This window comes from Schistocerca piceifrons, chromosome X (assembly GCF_021461385.2).
Source record: "Schistocerca piceifrons isolate TAMUIC-IGC-003096 chromosome X, iqSchPice1.1, whole genome shotgun sequence".
NCBI lineage: Eukaryota > Metazoa > Arthropoda > Insecta > Orthoptera > Acrididae > Schistocerca > Schistocerca piceifrons.
The window spans coordinates 197542781-197566778 of record NC_060149.1 but is presented as its reverse complement, the minus strand read 5'-3'; the positions used below and the strand labels follow the sequence as shown (position 1 = coordinate 197566778).

At 37.6% G+C, this 23998-nt stretch overlaps 1 protein-coding gene across 1 annotated transcript in view; it reads left to right on the top strand.

Annotated features, from left to right (window-relative positions):
• Positions 1 to 23998, top strand: part of LOC124721564 (ras-like protein 2) — an 89987-nt gene that overhangs the window by 31956 nt on the left and 34033 nt on the right. The window contains exon 2 of the mRNA XM_047246602.1: positions 3502 to 3589. Coding sequence (XP_047102558.1) covers positions 3502 to 3589 — 88 coding nt within the window. The remainder of the gene's footprint in view (positions 1 to 3501; positions 3590 to 23998) is intronic.

The following is a 23998-nucleotide window of genomic DNA, read 5'->3' as shown; positions in this document are numbered from 1 at the left end:
ATAGATGAAAATTTCCTGATGGGGACCTATATACAGTTACAATTATAAATGTGCCTTTATTTAATTTAAGCTCACAGGCACATGCTTCTATATGTTTCTCTACACAAAACTTTTTTGTTTCTATACTTTTTGCACAATGATAACTTTTGACATATATGGCAACTCCTCCTTTCTCCATATTTTCTCTCATTACATGTGCAGAGAGCTTATAACCACTTACATTTACCTTATCCATATCAGTAACAATGTGATGCTCAGACAGGCATAGTATATCTATTTTATTCTCAGCTTCTAAATCTTCCAAACAAACCAGAAGCTCATCTACTTTATTCTTTAAACTCCCAATATTTTGATGAAATATACTTACATTATTTTTAATTATACTTTTATGAGAACCTTTCCTTATTCTAACATTTGCAGTACTCTCCTGTCTGAGTTTCTCATTGTGCTTAGGCCTAGTTCCTATACCAGTGGTCACATGGTGTTCAGAGAGGCAGATTATGTCAACTGGGTTGACATATTCATCCCTTTTAGAAAATACTGTAACCCCTACATAGAACCACCACGTTGGTGCCTTCATTCACATAACAGAAAATTCAATTCCTCTACATAGATCAATGGCAGTGTATGTTTAGTCATTGTAAAAGTTGTCCTAATGAATTCTGTAAATCGGTATGTAATTTTGTCAAAATTTTCAACAGAGTTAACTTTTACAGTTTAAGCCAAGATAAAAAGTTGACGTGCTATTTCTGCTTGTTTCTCATCTGTGGGATCAATTACATACTAAGAAACACACTTACATACTGAAATATAATTGTAGTGTTTGCAAAACAAAATTACAAAAGTGTTTTGTTTGGTTAATACAATATACAGTGTCTCACAAAGAATCTACAGCTGATCAATTAAACATAGTAAATATAGTAAGCAGTTGGTAGAACGTACTCTCATAGTATGTGAAAGATAATGAAAATGACAGTCATTTTACAACAGTGATTGAAACTGTTTAATTTGTACAGTAGAAGGTCAAAGATAATGCAAAAAATTTGCTGGACTAAGTTTTTAAGTAACGTTTAAACAACTTTTTTAAAGTCTGTCTTGTGCCCCTAATTTCTTAACTTCTGCATGCATTTCCTTCAAGTTCATATCCTTACTCCAAAAATCAATGGAACCTATAATATGCCCTGTGTAACAATATTCCTGCATTCTGAAGGAATTATAATGCATGAGATCAATTTTATTTGTTGACAATGTTGCTATGGCTAGAACAAACGTGCAAAGTCTGCTCTCCACTCAGCAAGAATTAGCGAGGACTTACACGTTTCATTAGCTGTTTGCTGTCATTCATTTGGCAAATAAATTTCACATCAACATCCTAACATGCAGTACTTTGTACCCATACTTGATATGAGCTGTCAGTAATTCTCTCCAGTCAGTATGTCATTCGGAGAGGAGAATGTAAGGAGAGGTAACTATATCAACTTTTCATTCAACATAGTTTCTGCCACCTCTAATTGCCTCAACATTAGTTAAAAACCTGTCTGGTTCCTCACCCATTTTGGCTTTTCTAATATGTGAGATGATAGCTTGCCGATCATCATTGAAATTGATTCTTTTATGTGTTTTTCAGTCTTAGCAGACAGCTAATTAAAAAAGGGCTAGAAATAACCTCTTTTACATTATTTTAGTCACAGCATGACAAACCACATATGAGCTGGTTGTGCAGGCCGCGACTCTGCCTCCCTTGGCTTTGCTTGGTGCTTCATTGAGGGACCTGGTAGGGTATGACATTTGATTTAGTATGGCGGTGTGGCATTTTTTGGATGGCACGATGGCACAATTATCTGTAGTTCAGCAGACTCATGGTGTCAGCACAGTTTACTCTTCATTCATTGTTTGTGATATGAAGGATGTCCACAGGTCCAGTGGCTGTTAGCATAAAAAAATGCAGGCTTGTGATATATCACCACCAGCCTTTAAAACTAAATGAGAATGGCAGAAGAGAGGGATGAGAATTCTCTGTATCTATTACGCAGTCATTTATTCAGTGGGTACTGCAAATTTGCCATGAAACATCATTACAATACCACACGGAAAGAATTTAAAGATATAGTTGATGATGCAAGAGCAAAAAATTACAAAAATCAACAGACAGGGTTCATGGTTCTTTACATCATGAAGCACTTCATGCTGAATTTGCAGGCGTGGAGCCGGTAAAGAGATTGGTAGTACAAATAGTAAAATATCTGAAGTTGCATACATTAATCCACAGTCAGTTGCAAAGTTTTTGATGGAATTGAACGTAGAGTATGCAGATTATATATTATGTCAAAATACATATGTTAAGTCGATGGGCATGCCTAGAACATATTTATTTATTTATTTGACTGACAAGCTGCTGTTGAATTTATTAAGGAAAAAGGACTGCGGAATGAAACTTAGAGCATCCGGAATGGGCTGCAGGCTTCGCATTTTAAGTGGACTTGACTGTTCTCTGGCCACAGTAGGACATTGGAATGTGAGAAACAACTTATTTCTGGTTTGATGGGGATACATTCAAAAAGAAAATCACAGTTTAGAAGGGACAAATTCTGACACACAGACCAGTTTGCTAAGTTCACTAGTGTTATAGAAAATGCGAGTTTTGAAGAATTTTTTGTGACGTTGAAAGAATTACGAGGATAGATTTCTAAACATTTTCAAGACACTGCCAGTCTTACATCTGTTTTAGAGTTCGTTTGGCAGTTCATTTGAAAGTGCCCCTGTCTATGGGCAGATGTGACTGATTGATCTACAGTGTAATTTCCATTTTAAAGACAAATCCGTTTACATTAAAACTGTCCAGGATGCCTACATTGTTTTTCTCAGGTAGAGTTACCAATTCTCCATAACAAGGGCACAAAAGATCTAGAATATTTTGATCAACATGTATGTGTGTGAAAGTTTTTTTTTCCTTTACGAAACTAGGTGAGTCATGATTACATGGCAACCTGAGTGCAAAAATGAAATTGTTTGTGTCTGTATGCTGACAGTTTCTACCAGATAAAAAAATTGTCTTCAGCGCACCAAGAATAAAACATGTTCTCATTATTATTTAATTTTTTGTGATCTATGTTGTTCGTAAATGTGAAATATAAAACCCATTCATATGCAATACATTTTCGTTGGCATCTAAATGCAGCATGTTCGCAGTTTTCCCTTCCTCACACTCAGACAATGTGCCGTGGCAGTGGGGAAATGTGCAGCAGGACTAAGCACTATGACACTTGTGCCAGGACACAGCTCGTGAGCCAAATTCTTGGCTGCCCATTTTAGACAAACCAATTAAACCTTCTAGCACTAAATCAGAATATTGTTAATGATAATATCTGTGTCATAAGGTATTGGTTAAAGAAACAGAAAGTATAAAATTAAATTGTATCATTATTGTATGTTTCTCTGACAGAATGAATTGGCACTTTAGAGGCTCTGCATTATTGACACACATTTTCACTTTCTTTACAGAGTTACTTTGTCACTGATTATGACCCAACAATTGAAGACTCGTACACAAAACAGTGTGTTATTGATGACCAACCAGCGAAACTTGACAGTAAGTATATTTGTTTATGTGTTTTCATTTTCCTTCTTTCGTGACAAGATATGGGTGTAGATCAGGTAAGAAAACACTGTTTCAAACGTAATGTTTACCTTTCACTGAGCTAGCACATTAATCGTAGTATTAGATGCAAATTTAACTATTGTATGTAGATGTGGTATTTGATAACATGCATCATAAAGTGCTTTTTAAGTTAATGTAGCTCCTCAAAGTTTTGTATAGGTGTAGTCATTTCTCTATTACTAAAGACTGCTTGGTGCCCAATGTTCTTTACCAGGAGCATGCAATGGGGTCTGCCTGTATTGCCTATTGAGCCCTTGGAGTCTTGATGATCAAAGTCTTGTAGAATAGCTGTAAACTAATATCTAGGAATTGAGCAAATGATATACACTATACAGATTTCCAAGTAACATAGCTTTTTCCACATTTGCTACAACCAAAGAACACTGTAATGATTAGATCTGGTTGCACATGTGATATTTCTGTGCTGGTAGACACCCGTTCTCTCCTATTACACAGTACCACAGTGGCAGATACAATCACTGTCTGAAGTTACAGTGCTTGTAAATTGTATAAACAGTGCACACATTGAAGTTTTGAGACAGTCACCAAGATGATTGAACATAAAGTACATAACTCACTACCAGTGCAAAGTAAAACACAATTGTCAGTTCAAAAAACTCAGCACAATCACATAATTCACCCACATGCTATTCATATATACATTGCATGCCAGTTTTCATAGAAATGTCAAACATGAACTTTGCAAATACTGAATAGTTACATGAATCAATACAATAAATTATCAACATTGTAGAGGAATCAACTTTAAACGCTACTCAGACTAGTTGTGGTTTCTCAAAATCTGGCATAGGTGTTGTGCCAGTGGTAGCAGGTTTCAGACTCATTGAATATAGGTATTGCTTGTGTACTTGCTTGACCAGGACTGACTGTTTTAGGATGGTGTTTGACCTTATAAAGATTGGTGTCTAAACATATTTTGGTTTTACAAACTAAACAACGATTTGAATACTGGCTACATTAGATTTTGCTGCCCAGGTTGGACTATAAATACTAACAATAATTTTATTTATTAAACGCGCAGTGGTCTAGGAAGTTGGAAAAGCTTATGAAATCATTATGAGTGCAAATGCCACATTAAAAATTACAGTAAATTATGCAAAAATCTTAATTAATGGCTTAATCGATCAGTGAAGTATGTCATTTGAGCTTAAAAATTAGCCCAACAATAGCATTATTGAAAATGTTGAAATCTAACAAGCACAGAGGCAAATTCTGCAATGGAAAATGTAGTTACTCTTGAACTTCAATGTTAATTGTTTAGGAAGTTAATTAGTTTCACAAAAATTGAGATAAGTAATCAGTGTGTTGGCATGCCAGTATTTACAATGAATTATGCCACTATCTCTCACAAAAATTGTGAAGTCAAACTGTAATAAAAAATTCAGCTGTTCATATCCTTTAATTAACAGATTTTCCAAGAAAATTAATTGTGTAATTGGAATCAGTATAGTGAAAAGAATGTCCTGGAGAATCAACATTAATGAGAAAAAAATTGGTTAGGTTTTGAAATATTTGAACACATACCAAATATGTGTTACTTAGAAAATGTATAAAAATTGAAAAATGGGAAAAGAACAAAAAGTTGATTATTAGCAGAGGTATGATAAGAGCAGATAGAAGGTTGCAGCTTGCTATCTTTAATCACCCCCATCCCACTCCGTCCCCCCAACAAACACATATGCTATAATAACCTCCTCTGGTCACCATTATCATATAAAAACTATAGAAATACTGTACAATTTGATAGGCAGATTCACATATTACAATTTTTTAAACAAAATGATTCATTTTGTAATAGTTTCCTTCATCTTACATCCTTGCTGAACATTTTTATATAACTTACAGTTTCCTGAAAATATTTAACACACACTTTGTTGTTTATTTTTTATTTCTCGTTCAGCTACAGGCAAAGCGTGATACACTTACAAACATCAACATAAAAATTTAAATTAACATTAACAATGATTTACAATAAAATTTTCAGGGTTTCCAGCCACAAAAGTGCTTGGTCACTTATCACATGTATGTCCATCAGATTTCCTCCCTTAAGTCCGTGTACGTCGCACTCAACTATATGCTGCATGGTTTGACTCTTTCCGCACTCACAATTGGGGTCCTGGGAGAAACCCCACTTTTTCAACAAATATCCGCACCGACCAACACCTGTCCGCAGACGATTTAGAGTTACCCACACTCTACGTTGGAGTTGGAAGCCTGGAACTCGTTGAGATGGGTCCTCAATAAGGAAACTGTTATTCACTTTGCTTTCCTGCCATTGCTGTTTCCACAGGTTATCAATATCAATCTGTTGTTTGAGTTCTTTCCAGAAGGGATTTCTTGACATCAATCTGTCAGGGGGAGGAGGTAGGTCCCTGAACTTTTCTTTGTACCTCTGGATTGCTCTTTCACGTCTAATCGAGGGTGGTTCGATATTGGCAAGGACGGGTAGCCAAGGTTTCGGGGTGGGTCTTACTGTTCCTGTTATGAGCCTCATTGTCGCGTTAAGTTGCACATCAATATATCTGACATGCCTACTGCGGGCCCAGACGGGTGCGCAATATTCCGCTACACTATACAGAAGTGCCAGTGCTGATGTGCGTGAAGTTTCAGTGGAACATCCCCAGGTTGTTCCTGCCAGTTTCATTATGATGTTGTTTCTTGTTTTCATTTTTTGGGCGACTTCGTACAGGTGGCTCTTATATGTGAGAGTGCGATCTAGCTTAACACCCAGATATTTTGGCGTTCTATCGTTTTTCAACAATTTACCTTTTATTTGCACTTTTAGCTCACGATTTGCATCTTTGTTACACAAGTGCATTATTGATGCCACAGATTTAGTCGGGTTTACTTTGAGGTGCCAGTTGTCATAATATTGTTGTAGTCGTTCCAGATCCCTGTTTAAAATTTCTTCCAGTTCTTCGAAAGTGTTGGCGTGAGCCGCGATAGCGATGTCATCTGCATACATAAAAGAACGAGATTCCAGGTTTGGGATGTCCGCTATGTATAAATTGAAAAGGCATGGAGCCAGCACAGACCCTTGGGGGAGACCATTTTGTAGTGTCCTGTAGCTGCTTGTTTTCCCATTCAGAGATACCTTGAATCTCCTGTTTATCAACATATTTCTGACTAGATCTATGATCTTCTTGCATTTCACGACTTTTGACAGTTGTTGTGGATCCGTATCTCAGGCATCTCTATCAGTGTCCTCAGTTTCAACCCTCAGATATGTAAAAAATGTATAAAATACCCTATATTAGCAAAGAAATGTCACTTTTTTGTTATCCTGGAACAAAATCGTTCAAATTTTGTAATGTATGAAATACAGATTCCAAATATATTCAGAAGTGTTTTGAAAATTGTGGATAAATGAATTTAAAAGTGAGTGGAAGCTGTTCTTCAAACATAGACCTTATTTGATATAAAATTAAAATTACTGGGTTTACCAGACTTTGAGTAAAGTCCCTGAAATTACGATTTTACTAGGGTTTTTTTCTGTCAGAATGCCACCTTTTCAGTTCATTTATTGACACTGGTTAATTAACAGCATATTTCTTTTAGTGCATTATTACTCAAAACCATTAGTACCAAAAATATAAATATCAAAATTTTAGTATCATGGAAAATAAAAGAATTGCAGCAGTGTATGGTTAACAGTCTGCCAGAACAATATTATTTCATTCAGTTTCATCTTTAAAGTACCATGAATTGCATGTGCTACTCGCATGTTGCCTAAACTTGCATAGATGTTTTATCACAATGAAACAATGTTTACCTTCAGGTTTTATTATTTGCTTATGCCTGAGTTTTCATTAAATGCTTTCTTTATAAATTGTGTTAACTTAAGGAGTGCATTCACAAAACAGACTAATAAAAAGACAGGGTCCCTTTACCACTTTCACACAATAACTCTTATGTTGTTATGGTCTTCACTCTAAAGACTACTTTGATGCAGCTCTCCATGCTACTCTATCCTGTGCAAGCCTCTTCATCTCAGAGTAATTGCTGCAACCTATACCCCTCTGAATCTGCTTATTGTATTCCCCTCTTGGTCTCCCTCTAAGATTTTTACTCCTCATGCTTCCCTCCTGTACAAAATTGGTGATCCCTTGATGCCTCCGAATATGTCCTACCAACCGAACCCTTCTTTTAGTCAGGTTTTACCACAAATTTCTCTTCTCCCCAATTATATTCAGTACTTCCTCATTAGTTATGTGATCTACCCATCTAATCTTAAGCAGTCTTCTGTCGCACCACATTTCAGAAGCTTTTATTCTCTTCTTGTCGTCCACAGCTCGTGGTCTCGTGGTTGCGTTTTCGCCTAATCATTGTCATCTCTTCTTGTCTAAACTGTTTATCGTCCATGTCTCACTTCTATACATGACTACACTCCTTCCAAATACTTTAAGCAAGGTCTTCCTGTCACTTGAATCTGTACTCAATATTAACAAATTTCTCTTCTTCAGAAAGGCTTTTCTTGCCATTGCCGGTCTACATTTTATATCCTCCCTACTTTATCTCTTATATTTCTCATTATTACTTCAGTTATTCCATTACATTTCATCATTTCATTACCACTTCATCATATAATCATTAACCTTGAAAAATCCCTGCTTTTTCCTCTTTTACAAAAAAGGACTCTACTAAATTACACTCCACAACAGCAAACCAATATTACTTAACAAAACTCCAGTTTTTATTATGTAACAAGTATAGTTCTTTTGTTACAGTTCAGTTTGCTATGTGGGAATATTACTAAAATTTAAAAATACGTGTTTTGTTAATATCCTGTCCGAAAGGCTTTTTCATGACAAATATTTATTTCTGATTACCATTACTGTAGGCAGTATTATTACTTGTTTCATCTTAAACAATATTTACTGCAGCTGAAAGGACAAAATGATGACACTTTGTTATGAACACTGGCATATTATGAAAGAGAAGTAACCTTGGTTTTGTATTATTATAAACAAATGATTTTACAGCTATTTTAACGCAGTTATATTAGAATAGAAGTTTATTGTCTCATCACATACAATTTCAAGCAATTTTTTTAATGTACATGAGACTAGTCAAAACACCAAAATAGGTTTACAATTTTTCTTATAATATCATTAATACAGTGAAGAGCCAAAGAAACTGGTACACCTGCCTAATATCATGTAGGGCTCCTTTGAGCATACAGAAGTGCTGCAACATGACGTGGCTTGGTCTCGACTAATGTCTGAAGTACTGCTGGAGGGAATTGACACCATGAGTCTTGCAGGCCTTTTCATAAATCCATAAGACTACGAGAGGGTGGAGATCTCTTCTGAACTGGATGTTGCAAGGCATCCCAGAAGTGCTCAATAATGTTCATGTCTGGGGAGTTTGGTGGCCAGCAGAAGTGTTTCAACTCAGAAAAGTGTTCCTGGAGCCACTATGTAGTAATTCTGGATGTGTGGGGTGTCACATTATCCTGCTGGAATTGCCCAAGTCCATCGGAATGCACAATGGACAGGAATGGATGCAGGTGAACAGACAGGATTGTTACATACGTGTCAACTGTCAGTCGTATGTAGAGGTATCAGGGGTCCCATATCACTCCAACTGCACGTGCCCCACACCATTGCACAGCCTCCACCAGCTGGAACAGTCCTCTGCCAATATGCAGGGTCCATGGACTCATGAGATTGTCTCCATACCTGTACACGTCCATCCGCGTGATGCAATTTGACATGAGCCTCGTCTGACCAGGCAACATATTTCCAGTGACCAACAGTCCAATGTCAGTGTTGAAAGGCCCAGGTGAGGTGTAAAGCTTTGTGTTGTGCCATCATCAAGGGTGCACGAGTAGGCCTTCGGCTCCGAAAGCCCATATCAGTGATGTTTCGATGAATGGTTCGCATACTGACACTTGTTGATGGCACAGCATTGAAATCCGCAGCAATTTCCAAAAATGTTGCTCTTCTGTCGCGTTGATAGATTCTCTTCAGTCGTTGTTGGCCCCGTTCTTGTAGGATCTTTTTCCATCCACAGTGATGTCAGAGATTTGATGTTTTACTGGGTTCCTGATATTCACAGTACACTTGTGAAATGGTCATACGGGAAAATTGCCATATCATCGCTACCTAGGAGATGCTGTGTCCCATCGCTCATGTGCCAACTATAACACCATGACAAAACTTACTTAACTCTTAATAACCTGCCATTGTAGCAGCAATACCTGATCTAACAACTATGCCAGACACTTGTGTAGTCTTATGTAGGCGTTTCTGACCACAGCACCATTTTCTACCTGTTTACATATCTCTGTATTTGAGTACCCATGCCTATACAAGTTTCTTCAGTACTTCAGTGTATAATATACTACACTGGATATGGAATTACTATGTAACTAATAAGTTTTGTTAAAAAGTAACAAAGTTTTAAAAAGTCCTAAGTATTTGCTTTCTCTCTCTCTCTCTCTCTCTCTCTCTCTCTCTCTCTCTCTCTCTCTCTCTCTCTCAAATTTTCAGGTGTCATTCATGAATTATTCTACTGAATAGTAACATTTCTGCACACTTGTTTCTCATATAAGAATTTTTTCAGTAATACTAAATTTATACTGAGCAGTTCTCTTCCTTTCACTTTATTATAAATTTTTATTCTCATATACTGTGGTGTTTGAGCATAAAGTTTTAAATGATGGGTGGGCAGCATAAAATTTATTTTTATTTCTGGTGTTGTAATCATGTTGGAAATTATTTATTACAAGTAAATCAGGATTACTATATACAAAGATAATCAGATCATAGATGTATAGTGAGGGAACACTTCATATACTTAGATTTTTAAGAAATGGCCAACATGATTTTTTTCGTCCTACATTGTACGTATTTCTAATGATGGTTTTCTGAATATTTGACACACATGGTTTGAGTTACCCCACTGAAGGAGATCATTGGCAGGTAAGCCTTATCTATATGAAGATACCATCTTCATATAGATATCTGTTGTTTTGGACATGTCCAAAAGAACAGATACCATCTGCATAGAGATAAGACTTACTGGCCAATGGTCTTCAGTGCAGATGCACTCACATTGCTCAAACTCGGATGGGAATCGGTAGATTGACTGCCGCGAGTAATGAGTATAATGGGCAGGGGCACTACAAATGTAGTGTGTGGACAGTAAGTTGGAAATGTGGGTCTCACGGAGAGCATGCCAGAGATAAGTCCCTGCAGTCACACTCTCCTCTGTGTCCTCAACGGCTCAGTTGGATAGAGCATCTGTCATGTAAGGAGGAAATCCCAGGTTTGAGTTCTAGTCTGGGCACATATTTGCAACTGTCCCCGTTGATATTTGTCAATGCCTGTAATAAGCTAATGGTCTGGATTTCATTGTAATTTCATTCTTCAAGAGCTGCAAGATCACCAATGGTATGTATTCTTTCAGACATGCCCAAAAGAATGGATACCATCTTCATATTCATGTATATAAAGTAGTTTATAAGGGAATAAGCATCATATTTGAAGAAAAGTTTTACTTGTCTTACAATGGTGATCTCTGCATCAGGGCTTCTTCACATTGTTGTAACCTATAAAAAGATTTTTCGAGGCTTATTGGTGATGAGTAAAACTGAAACATTATATTTACTGTTTTCCATCCAAGTTTATTCATATTTATATGAAACATCGCTTCTGTCACCATTTACATAAACAGTTTCTCAAGCAAACACATTATAGTTTGACTACAGTTTCCTGAAGCTATTTGATGCCAATGGCCTTGGTGCAGTGGTAACACCGGTTCCCATCAGACACCAAAGTTAAGTGCTGTTGGGCTGGGTTAGCACTTGTATAGGTGATCATCCGGTCTGCCTAGTGCTGTTGGCAAGTGGGGTGCACTCTGCCCTTGTGAGGCAAACTGAGAAGCTACTTGATTGAAAAGTAGCAGCTCCACTCTTGTAAACTGACATATGGCTGGGAGAGCGGTTTGCTGACCGGCAGCCGCTCGGTGCCGTTGGGCCTTCATGGTCTGTGTGGAGTTTAGTTTAAAAACTATTTGATGCATTTGGCACCAAAATACATTGTATATGTCAGGTCATCTTCCATTCAGTAAGATGTTGCACGCAGTGACTGTTATATTGACTTGTAAATTGTAGATTGCAGCAATCGGTCATCCTTTTTAAATTTTATTGTGCAGATAGATTTCAGCTAGAATCTAGCCATTCTCAATGCACTATTATTTTCGCTCAGTGTGTGTAATTCCCTGTTGATTGGGCTTCATCCACAGTTCATTGAATGAGTAGTATTCAATGACCTGTGGATGAAGCCCGACCAACAGGGAATAACATGCACTGGATGAAAATAATAGTGTATTGAGAATGGCTAGCTTCTAGCTGAAATCTAGATCTGCACAATAAAATTTAAAAAGGAAGACTGATCGCTGCAATCTATAATTTACAAGTCATTATATATGTTACAAACCGAGCTTCCATTGCCTTCTGGATGGAGACATATATTTTGTTTGAAGATAACATTGAAAAATACAGTAATGTATATCTACTGTAGACTTAATTTCAGATTTTATACTTTTCAAATTGTAACTATTAGTTTTCATGGTAAAAGAGTGTTACTATGAAATATGTTGATATAAATAATAAAAATATTTAGACATAAATATATGTTCTTGATGTCCAGAAATGTTCAGAAATATCAACAGATAAGAAATATATAATTAATGTAAGAAAATTAACCGAAGTGTGGCCAAAATTTATACAGAATTGAACATTTCAGTTGATTTGCGAAAGTTCTGAAATGATAGATTTATTACAAGATACAGGAAGTTTCCAGGTGGATTATATCAGACGTATATTCCGAAATCAGATACAGGATTATAAGGCATATCCAGGAGCAGATATGCATTTAGTAATGATGAAAAGTAGATTCCAGTTTAAGATAATTGTATGGAAGAATCAGTGTGGAAGGGAGTGGGATACCAAAGTACTGAGGAACGATGAGATACATTTGAATTTTGCTAAAGATGTGGGTACTGTGACAAGGAGTACCACATTAAGAAGTTCAGTTGAAGAGGAGTGGACATATCTAAAAAGAGCAGATCACAGGTGATGGAAATATATAGGAACTAGGAAAGTAACTGCAAAGAAGCCTTGAGTAACTGAGGAAATATGTCAGTATTGATTGACAAAAGAAGGAAATAAAAAATGCTTAGGGAAGGACTGGACTACAGCAATATAAATGACTCGGGAATGAAATAAATAGGAAGTCCAGAGAAGCCAAGACAAAATGCCTGCAGAAAAAAATGTGAAGAAATCGAAAAAGAAATTATTGTCAGGAGGACTGACTGATGATATAGAAGAAGAGAATTTATAAGAGCTTCACAAGACTTGAGATTAAATAAGGCAGAAGGGATAGATAACATTCCATCAGAATTTCTAAAAATGTTGAAGAAAGTCTCAAACAAACAATTATTCAAGTTTTTTTTTCTTTTTATTTTTCAATAAACTTTACCAACAGCTGTATACTTTAGGTTATTTTATTTTATTTCGAACACAACCAGTTTCAGCAATTCATTTTGCCATCTTCAGCCCCATACACCTTTTTTGTATCAACGAGCTTATCGTATAGTGCCATAAAACTGGATACCATGAATCCCAATCGTTGTGCAACTGATTCATACAAAAGTGTGACCCCCCACATTGCAAAAAAATAATCAGCTTCCAGTTTTTACAGTATTTTTAGTGTTGCCTTCTGTATAGAATAAAGTTTCTTGTGTATTGAAAAAGTATCCATAATTACACTAATATGTTTACACCATCCTGTGGATGTTGGCAGCGGTCCCAGTAAACCAACAGCAATTAATTCTTGTGGAACATTATGAAGTACTGAAAGCATTAAATCCTTTGATGGGATAGTTGGGGTCTTCACTCTTTGTCACTTATTACATCCAACTAACCTTTTCTTTCCTCTTCTCCACATATTGTTGAATATTACAGTCTCCTACATTTTGGCTATATTTTTCGGGTACCATGACCACAAATCTCGTGTAGGTAATCAGTTAATGTATCCGCTTGATCAATCAATCAATTTCCACTCATGTTTATCCAAAGACTTCCTCCTGAACAATAGACCCATGCATATTGTGTAATATTTTTCTATATTGACCCCATCTGAATCGTAGTAATGTTTAACAAATCTAATTTGGATTTTCATTTTTTCCATTTTCATGTATTTACAAATATTCCTAATCAGTTTTTCATCCTTTTCCCACTGTAAATAAAATAATCTTATCTGGCACCCATGTACCTAATGACCATCATGATCGCTTTTTCGTAAGAGTATTCTAGAGAGTGAATCATGTATATTGTTCTCCTATCCTTTGATGTATCTAATTTCTAGGTCAAATTGCTGTAAATGCTCACATGGTCAGTCTAGGATACTTTAATCTAAACCGTTGTCTTGTGACCCAGCAGATATCCATAAAATTTTTGTAATCCAAAAACTACTGCTAAATCTTCCAATTCAGAAATGTAGTAGTTTGTCTCATGAGTATGTAAAGTCCAGCTGGCAAATTCTACCATTCTGTGTTCCATCCCTATTTCTGCTAATTGAAAAATTCCAACCCCTAAACCACAAGAACTTGAGTCAGTGCTCATACAAAATGGTAAAGAGAAATATGGACGGTATAACAATACACTTCTTACTAATACCCTCCTTAAATTTTGAAAAGCTTCTTTGCATTGAGATGTTAAATTCTGCATAACATTTTTCTTTAATAAATTAGCTAAACAAGGATTCATGTGTGATGAACTTTTCATAGTACTCAAATAAACTGAAAATGGCTTATAGTTGCTTTTAGTTTTTTAATTTTTGAAGAGTAACCTGTCTACATCTACATCGATACTCCACAAGCATGGCGGAAGGTACCCAGTACCACTACTTGTCATTTCCTTTCTTGTTTCGCTTACAAATAGAACAAGAGAAAAATGACTGCCTATATGCCTCCGTATGAGCCCTAATTTCTTGTACCTTATTTTTGTGGTCCTTTTGCGCAATGTATGTTGGCAGAGGCAGAATCTTTCGGCAGTCAGCTTCAAATGCCAGTTCTCTAATTTTTTTCAATAGTGTTCCTTGAAAGGAATGTCGCCTTCTCTCCAGGGATTTTCTTTTGAGTTCCCGAAGCATCTCCATAACACTTAAGTATTATGGAGCCTGCCTCCAAATTGCTTTGATGTCTTCAATATGACCTGGTACAGGTCCCAAACACTCGAGCAGTACTCAAGAATATATTGCACCAGCATTCTATATGCAGTCTCCTTTGCAGGTGAACCACCCTTTCCTAAAATTCTCCCAATAAACGAAGTTGTCCATTTGCCTTCTCTACTACAGTTCTCATGTGCTTGTTCCACCTTATATCACTTCACAACATTATGCCCAGATATTTAAACGACTTGACTGTGTCAAGCAGGACACAAGTAATACTGTATCCAAAAATTACAGATTTTATCTTCCTACTCATCCACATTAACTTACATTTTTCCACATTTGGGGCTAGCTGCCATTCATCACACCAACTGGAAAGTTCGTCGAAATTGTCTTTTATCTTCCTACAATCACTCAACTTCGACATCTTACTGTACACCACGGCATCATTGTTAAACAACTGCATATTGCTGCCCACCCCATCAGCCAAATCATTTATGTGTATGGAGAACAACATCAGTTCTATCAAACATCCCTGGGGCACTCCTAACAATATCCTTGTCTCTGATGAACACTCACCGTCAAGGACAACATACTGGGTTCTATTATTTAAGAAGTCTTTGAGCCACTCACATATCTGTGAACTAATCCCATATGCTCACACCTTTGTTAATAGTTTGCAGCAGGGTACCATGTCAAATGCTTTCCGGAAATCTAGAAATATGGAATCTGCCTGTTGCCCTTAATCCATAGTCCATAGCTGAGTTTCACACAAGTGATGCTTTCTAAAACAATGCTGATTCGTGCACATAAGCTTTTCATTCATTTTTTCACATGTGATTTCATTGTTTTGTAACTATAAACTGTCATTTGTCCCAAAATATATATGTTGTATCATTTGTTCGTACAACCTTTGTTGTTGAGGTCAGTATATGTATATACGCTGAGTCATCAGTACTCTTGACTGTTTAGATGATGTGGTCTTTCACAGATTCCTCTCCTGTGCCAACCTCTTCATTTCAGAGTAAGACTTGCACCTTATGTGCTCAATTATTTGTTGGATATATTCAAATCTCTATTTTTAGTTGTTACCCTCTAAACCTCCATCTAATAAAATGGAAATTATTCCCCGATGTCTTAATGCGTGTTTTATAATTATGTCCCTTCTTGTAATGCATTCAGCCCCATGGATGGTGCATGTGTTGACACATTGCTGTCCAGATCATTTATACTACTTGTTCACTACTTAAGGAGCATTTGTCAGCCATTCCAGCACTTAAGCCAACTGCTGTTTTCAGTATGTTATACTTATGAAATGTTTCTGTGAAATACCTACAAAATGTTTCCGTGCAGAAGAGTCAGATTATCTGAGTCTTTTGTATGATGAGCTACTATCTTCTAAAAATGTTGCGTTATTGGTGTAGGTGTGTTGTAGTTACTATAATTGCTTCTGCTTTGTAGTATTGATGTCCTGAGTTTACCCCATAAATTGAATGAATACATCCCTCAAATTCACTTTCCTGGAATCTGTGGAGCCTAATTAAGATTTCAATTAATTTTTGGTTTTTATTTGTCTTTTAAACAAAGTTGTTAATGTCCATTTTGTATTATTTGCTTTTAGGAATTGTGCATGGCATAATTCCATGTCAGATCGCCTAATTTCAGAACATTTTCCTGCTCGACCACCATGGATTTCAATAAAATTTTATGTGAACATTCACACATGTCCCCAATGAACTTTGGTAAAGTTTAACGTTCATCAAAGAAATAACAGCTGAGATACAGTCATTTGTTTGACTCCATACGTGACTTTCCGCTGGGTGATATTGAATTTCTGGTGACTTTGAGCTGTTCTATCTCGGGCAGTATATTGTTGAAAGATACTAGATGTGGCCATCTTGTACAAGCTTGTGTGTTATCTTAAGAATAACAATGAAAAGAATTTTATAATCTGTATTCAGCCAGAAAATTTTAGGCAAAATCGCCCAAAAAAATTTCAAAGCTTGGCTTTTTATATCACAAGGACTAAAGGCATGACAAACGAGAAACTTCACATTTAGTAACCTATCAACACAAGGTTATCAGATACAAAGTTTCATTTGTGTTCTGCTTTTCAATATTGAATAAATTAAGTGCAAAGTTGAAGATTTTTAAAAAGATCAAAAATGCTATATTTTCGACCTGATTTTGCAAAAAACTATGTTTGTATAAAACTTTCCAAACTGAGCTCATTAGAAAGTCCATGGTTTAAATCACAAAACAAGTGTGTTTTATTATCCAATGCAGGCTAACAATGCTAGATAATTTGAATCAGAGTTGGCCATGAAAATCGTGACATGAAAAAATGTGAACTTTGGATTCTTGTCTCTCATAGAGTAAAGGCATGTTGAACATGAAACTTTAGCTTGATAGCACAATGATAGGGAATACAGAATTTCATTCATCTACTATTTTCCAATGATCTACAGATTTGTTGAAAAGATAATGATTTTTTGTGAAAAGGTGAAAATAGGATATATTCAACACTTCTTTTATGAATACCATTTTATATAAAGCTTCCAAACCAGTCTCATTTGAAATGTGTTTACAGCCTACCCAGAACAAAGGGTTTAATTTCAAACTTGGGCTAACAATGGTCATAAATTTAGGCAAAGTATCTGGAAAAATTGTACTGCGAATAAAGTTTTAACTTTGTCTTTTCATAACTTGTTGATAAAAGGCACGATAAACATTAAACTTTGCTCACAACAATTTAGGAACATAAGGTTTTCAAATGTAAAATATCATTCATGTACTGCATTCTAAATTTCTACGAAATGAGTTCAAACTTGGTTTTCATAAAAATTACAAAAATAGACCACATTCAATATGCTTTTAGAAAATCTGTTTTCCATAAATGATTTCAAAGTAATGACAGTTGTAAACAGAATGTTTCCGAGCATGCAGAAAATCACATTAGATTTTCCACTGTGCGCTAACAATAAATTGACTTACAAATTTGAGGAAATGTATCACGGCAACAGGTTACATTGCACCAACCTGTTGTCTGTGTTCCATTGCATGTGGCTTTAATTTTTAAATTGACAAATAATATCTCACTATATTGTGTTGGTCCACAATGAAATTGTTTACAGTTCATGCCATGATCATATGTTATATGCCACCTACTGCAGAAATGACTGAAGTAAATAAACAATATTTATTTATTTAACATCTTTGTATCTCATCATTATAAAATGATAAAAGATTTCACATGTATGTTCTTACATAGATAGTAAGACATTAAAGATTTACAATTATATGCTGGCTAATAAAATATTCTTACGTGTAACATGAAACCATATGCATAACAACAGTTGTAATAATTTATTTTGCAAATGAGCGCTTTGGGTCACTATGATGAAGGAAATAAACTGATCTATTTTGAATGCTGATGATTCAAGTTTTGCTTGTCACTATAAACGTAGTAGTTATGATTTTTTAAAAATCGGATGATTCTTTTTGATACACCCTGTATTATTTAAGGTTGATATGACAGCCTTATGATCCAAAAAACTAGTACCTATTACTTCAGTGATATGCTCACACTTGTTCTTATTGGCAAATACTCGATCAGTTATTATTTCAGATCCATTCGCTTATCTAGTTTCTTTGAATACTTTTTCTGTCATATTATAAAATAAGAACAGATTGATCAGTTGTTGTTGTTGTTTAGTACAGTTATTTTTAAAATTAACATTAAAATCTTCAAGAACAGTTGTACTTTGTAGTTCATGTTTGAGTTCATTTAGCAGTATTTCAAGATCTTGCAGGAAAAAAGTAAAATTTCCTGTTGGTTATCTGTATACACCCACAATCATCAATTTGAGTTTTTCATGTACGTGGTAACCAAAGTCATTTTCTATGCATTTTACATTATTGTATTTAATTTTCTTTGCATTTAGCCTTGTACTAGCATACTGGGTTGGTGCATAAGATCATAGAGTTTTTCCACAAGTTTAGAAAATGTAACAGATACACATAACAGAGACTGTAGTCATCAGTAATATATTCTCCTTCACTATTTACAACAGTCTGGCAACACTGGGATAACTTTTCTATTTCGCAACTGTAGAAATCATGTAGTTTTAAGGCGAAGAACTTGTCAAGCCATGTTCAAAGTGCATTTTCATCCAGAAAGGAAGTTCCTTGAAGGTTTTTCAATAGAGCAGAAAAGGTGAAAACCTGAGGGTACAAGATCAGATGAATAAGGTGTATGCATGGAATGACTTGCCAATGCATCCCTTGTATAGTGTTTTTTGCCAGTCTAGAAGAATGCAGCTAGGCATCGCTTCACACATTCTTCCGGTGGTTGTTCTTGGATTCGTCTGCTAGATGTGTCTGTTCACAAAAAAAGTGATGGTTGCACCTCAGGGAAGCAATTCATAGTACACCACGCCATCGCCATTCCACCAGGTGCATATCGTTATCTTTTTTGTGGATGCACATCGGGTCTTTATATGGGGAGTTGCTGCCTTTTTTTGGCCTCAACCATTTCTTTTTTCCCATATGTTAGGATAAAGACACCATTTCTTGTCACCAGTAATGATACAGGATAGGAATAGTAGGCATTGTTCACGAGCCAATTGATGATGAGCAAGCAGATCTGTGCAAATTGCCAGCTGCTGATTTTTGTGTTTTTTGGCATAGAGCATGCAGTTGCCGCATATTGGTGGAATGATCACATTTGCCAGTTCTCCTGTAGACTGATGTGGCTCATTGTGAATTTAAAAGATCTTCATCACACGACAAAGGTTTTGCTGAATGTGGAAAGTCACTAATGTGAAAACAACCTTCCTTAAAATGAGAAAACCATTTTCTTGCTATGCTTTGTCCACTGTAATTATCCCCATACATGGTTCAAATGTTTCTGGCTGCATTCGCTGCTGTCACCGCTGTATTGAACTCGAACAGAAGAATATGTCAAAAATGTTCTGATTCCTCCAGTTGACACTTCATTTTCTGGCAGTCACAGCTCCGCTCACTATCTTCAAATGACAGTATGTATACTCAAATAGCAACACTGAACTGTAAAGTGACGACTGATAAATATACCCATAGCAACCAGAATACCAACATGGGAAAAAAAAAGAACGTTGGAACTTACGCACCAGCCTAATATATGCATGTACCACCTCCTTCACTGTTAATTCTACAGAACTTCAGATCATTTCAAACTTATGAATGACAGTAGTACATTTTGCAGCTCATTTAGGCAGTACTCATTTATACATAAAACTACAGTTTCTTTTAAATAGTCATTCAGAAGGACTTCTACTTCAGCTAACTTGCTGCCTAAACCTTTACATTTTGATAGAAAACAGTTAACACTTTGCTGCACCATTTCCCTTACTATTTATGTGATGCTGCCTGCCAGTGAAAAATCCTTGAGATGTGGTGGTGGAGCTGTTTTTTCTTCTGGGTCAAAGTCTAAGACTGCTGTTGATGACGACGACGATGACGGTGGTGGTGGTGGTGGTGGTGGTGGTGTGAATGCTGCTTTATTTTCTGCTGATGAAACTTCTTGTGATAATTTGTATCCTGCTGTCATAGTCTGTTGCTGTTATGGGAAAGGTATCCTTTTCTGTTAACTTTGATGGCATTAATGAAGGAGCTGGAACATTATCAACTAACAAGGAGAGGCCACGATGTTGGGATCACGGATTTACTTCAAAGTTTGTACACCTTTAGCAGACTTGGTACACATACCATCAAGGGAAGTGGTGCAAGGTAACATGGCTTGGGAACGCAGTGCGGAAGATACATAGCACACCTGTTGTTAACTGAACTGCAACAAAACACTGACACTGGACCCAGGTGGAAAATCCTGCTCTCCATGCATACTTCAGAGAAGTGTGGCAGATGATGAGACAAGCCATGTGGCATTGCACAAGACAAGCTGCTAAGAGTGCGGTCAGGAGGTGTTGTCTTGTTGAAGCAAAAGAAGAGACTAGTTGAGTGACGGTTCAGTGTATGTGGCATCTGAAAAGCATGGAAGTGTTGCCCTACTTCTCGCGGAAGTGACGAGTGAGGGTGCTGGGGGGATGTGGCCATACTTTGACCAGCAGGCGATTCACTGATAATTGATTTTCAGTCAGCGCAGTCCATCATCTGCTGCTACAGGTGGAAGTAAATGGGAGGAGTTGCCACACAGTTCCTCCCATCTGAGAGGAAAACACTGGTGCCAACTGTGTGGAGGGGTGTTTGAAGCTGTCTGAGATTGCATGCTCGGGGACATGCATAGGTTATCATTGCTGTGCTCATGGTCATGTTATGGTTTCTGGTGAGAGGAGGCGCATGGGCAGCTCTTGTGCACAGCGTTGGGAGTGTGTGAAATATCAGTGCTGCTCCAGTGGTGTGGATGTTAGTGGCACTGGTGACAACACTGTCGGGAGCGGCAGGCACCTGTGGGGCCAGGGCAACAGTGACGGCAAGGTCAACATCAGCTGGAGGCTGCATAAAGGGCAATGTGGTAGCGACATCGAGGTGTGTCAGTTGTGTAGTCCGTTGGTGGTAGGCCAGAGGCAGTGTTGGCTGGCAGTGTGTCGGACACAGAGTTGGGGGTGGTGTCGGCTGGTATCACAGCGGGAACAGCATAGGGGATGGTGTTGGCCTGCATCATATCAGAGACAGCATTGGTGGTGCTGTGATTAGGGCCAGTGACAGGCAGGAGCAACTCCATCTCGATGGTGCTGTATTCGTTGGCTGGAGGAGGCTCTAGGACATCAGCTGGCTTGAGCCTGTCTATGGGATGTTTTTTGTGGCCCCATTCAGACAAATGGAGAACATCTTGTCCCCACGTTGCAACAAGTGCGGGACCGAATACTGAGGGTGGAGTGGTGGCTGGTATCCATCCACCTGAAACATTATGTGTGTGCGTGCCGTGAGGTCTCAGTGGATGACTGTGCAGTGCTCACCATAACATTGTGGAGATGTTGGTTGCAGCTGGACCGTGAAGCCTTAGAGTTGCTGCATGAATCCTGGGATGGTGCTGTTGGAAGGAAGTGGGGCTGCTTCCAAAAAATTGCTGGGAATGGTGAGTGGCTGTCCATATACCAGTGCGATGGCAAAAGTTCCCAGCTTGATTTTGTGTGCAATCCGCAGGCCTAGAAGTACCAGGGGTAGGGCAGCAGACCATTCAGAAGAATAACATATCTACATCTACGTGATTACTCTGGTATTCATAATAAAGTGCCAGGCAGAGGGTTTAATGAACCACCAAGGATGGCTTTAAGTGTGCAGTGAAACTGCTCCTCCATGCTGTTAGCTGCTGGGTGGTAGCTGGTGGTGTGGTGGAAACTGGAGCCACAGATGGCTGTCAGAGATCAGAAGAAGGCTGAGGTGAATCGGCGGCCGTGACCTGTAGTAGGGGTGTGGGGGCATCCAAAGCGGGACACCCAGTTCTGAACAAAGGCTGCAGCCAGTTTCTGTCGAAATGTCAGGGAAAGCAGTGGCCTTCTGCCAGTGTGCAAATCTGTCAGTAATTATCAGCAGATATCAAAATCCACTGGAGGAGGGTAGTGGGTCGTCAATGTTGAGGTGTATGTGCATGAACCGGTGTTGTGTGGGGGAGGGGGGGGGAGGCAGCTGCAGGCTAGTGAACTTGCCGTCAGACCTTGGCGTGCTGTCATGGAACACAGGAATGGGCCCACTTGAATACCCAGCCATGCAAAGCTTTGTTTCATGAGGGTGGCAGAAGTGTGGATGCCTGACTGTGAGACCATTGATGTGGCCAAGTGCCAGTTTTTGGAAGGCAGGAGGGAGAAAGGGGTGGGGGCAATCATTGGAACCATCAGGTTGTGAAGGATCCACAAGGACGTCTTACCAGATCTTATGGTAACAGCCGGGTATGGACTTTAGCTGGAGGTTCAGGCCAGAGTCAGCATTCTGAAAGGCGTGGGCTATGTCTGGGTCACCATCTTGAGCGAAGGCCAGGGCTTGGTAGGCTTAGGGTTGGGTGATGGTGCAGGAGTGGCTAAGGCAATCTGCCACAATGTTATTCATGCCTTCAGAAGGTCAGACATTGGTAATGAATTGTGCAACATACTCGTGTAGCCTAACCTGTCTAGATGGGATCTGGTCAATGGCTTTCCTGCAGAAACCAGAGACAAAGGTGTGGTGGTTTGTAAAGATCATAAAGCCATGTCCCTCTATAGTGCCTCTTTTGCAAGTTTGCACCAAGTATACACAAACTAGTGTTACCCTTTGGGAGGATTTTTAGTTTTTGTTTTGACCGTTTGTTTACCTAACGGATAGAGGACATCGAACAATAATTTCGTATATATGGCAATTAACAGAAAAACTTATCAGGTTTTACTTTGGGGATAATGAAAGTAGTGAAGTTCACGTAAATGAAACAACAAATGGTCACCAGCCTAATTAGGCATATTAAATTCAAACATTATTTTCAAGGAAATTGAATGCGATTTACTAAAGTGACTTTCATTAATGCACCTTTTATAATGCACTGGATACGCACAACTACAGGGCTAACTATGTTATGGTTAGCAGTAGTTACCATGTACACAAATCAGTAATAATAGGAAGATAAATGGTGCTTCACTCATAATAATAATAGTTACTATTGCAATCATTAATCAACTCAGCACTGAGATGTTACTACAGGACACACTGGACTCAAATAGAGTTTTGACTTAACTGACATATACCTACCACAAATGAAATTGAATAATACTATATAAACACTTTTTTATACTCTCATTTTTAGCAATGTCACAGATTTCTTTAATTAGCAACAAAAATCCCAATTATCTTTCTTATAAGAGAAGAGTATGGTGGGGACCGATAAACTATTACTGTCTCTCTAGGCAAACTCTGTGATCATTTCAGAACCAAAGTGCAGTTCACTAATATTGATTCCTAACCCCTCTTGGAATAGTTTATATTTTTCTCGTTTAAAACAAATTACTCAAACACAAAACTCAATTAACCGTAGAAAATAGTTCATGGTAACAATTGACGCAAAATTACGTTTCATATAAGTTCAATTTATGTGCCTTTCTCATCACCTGAGACGCAGATATTTTAGATAGAAACCTTTACACCCTTTGGCACTGAACTTTTGCACATTTAATACGAA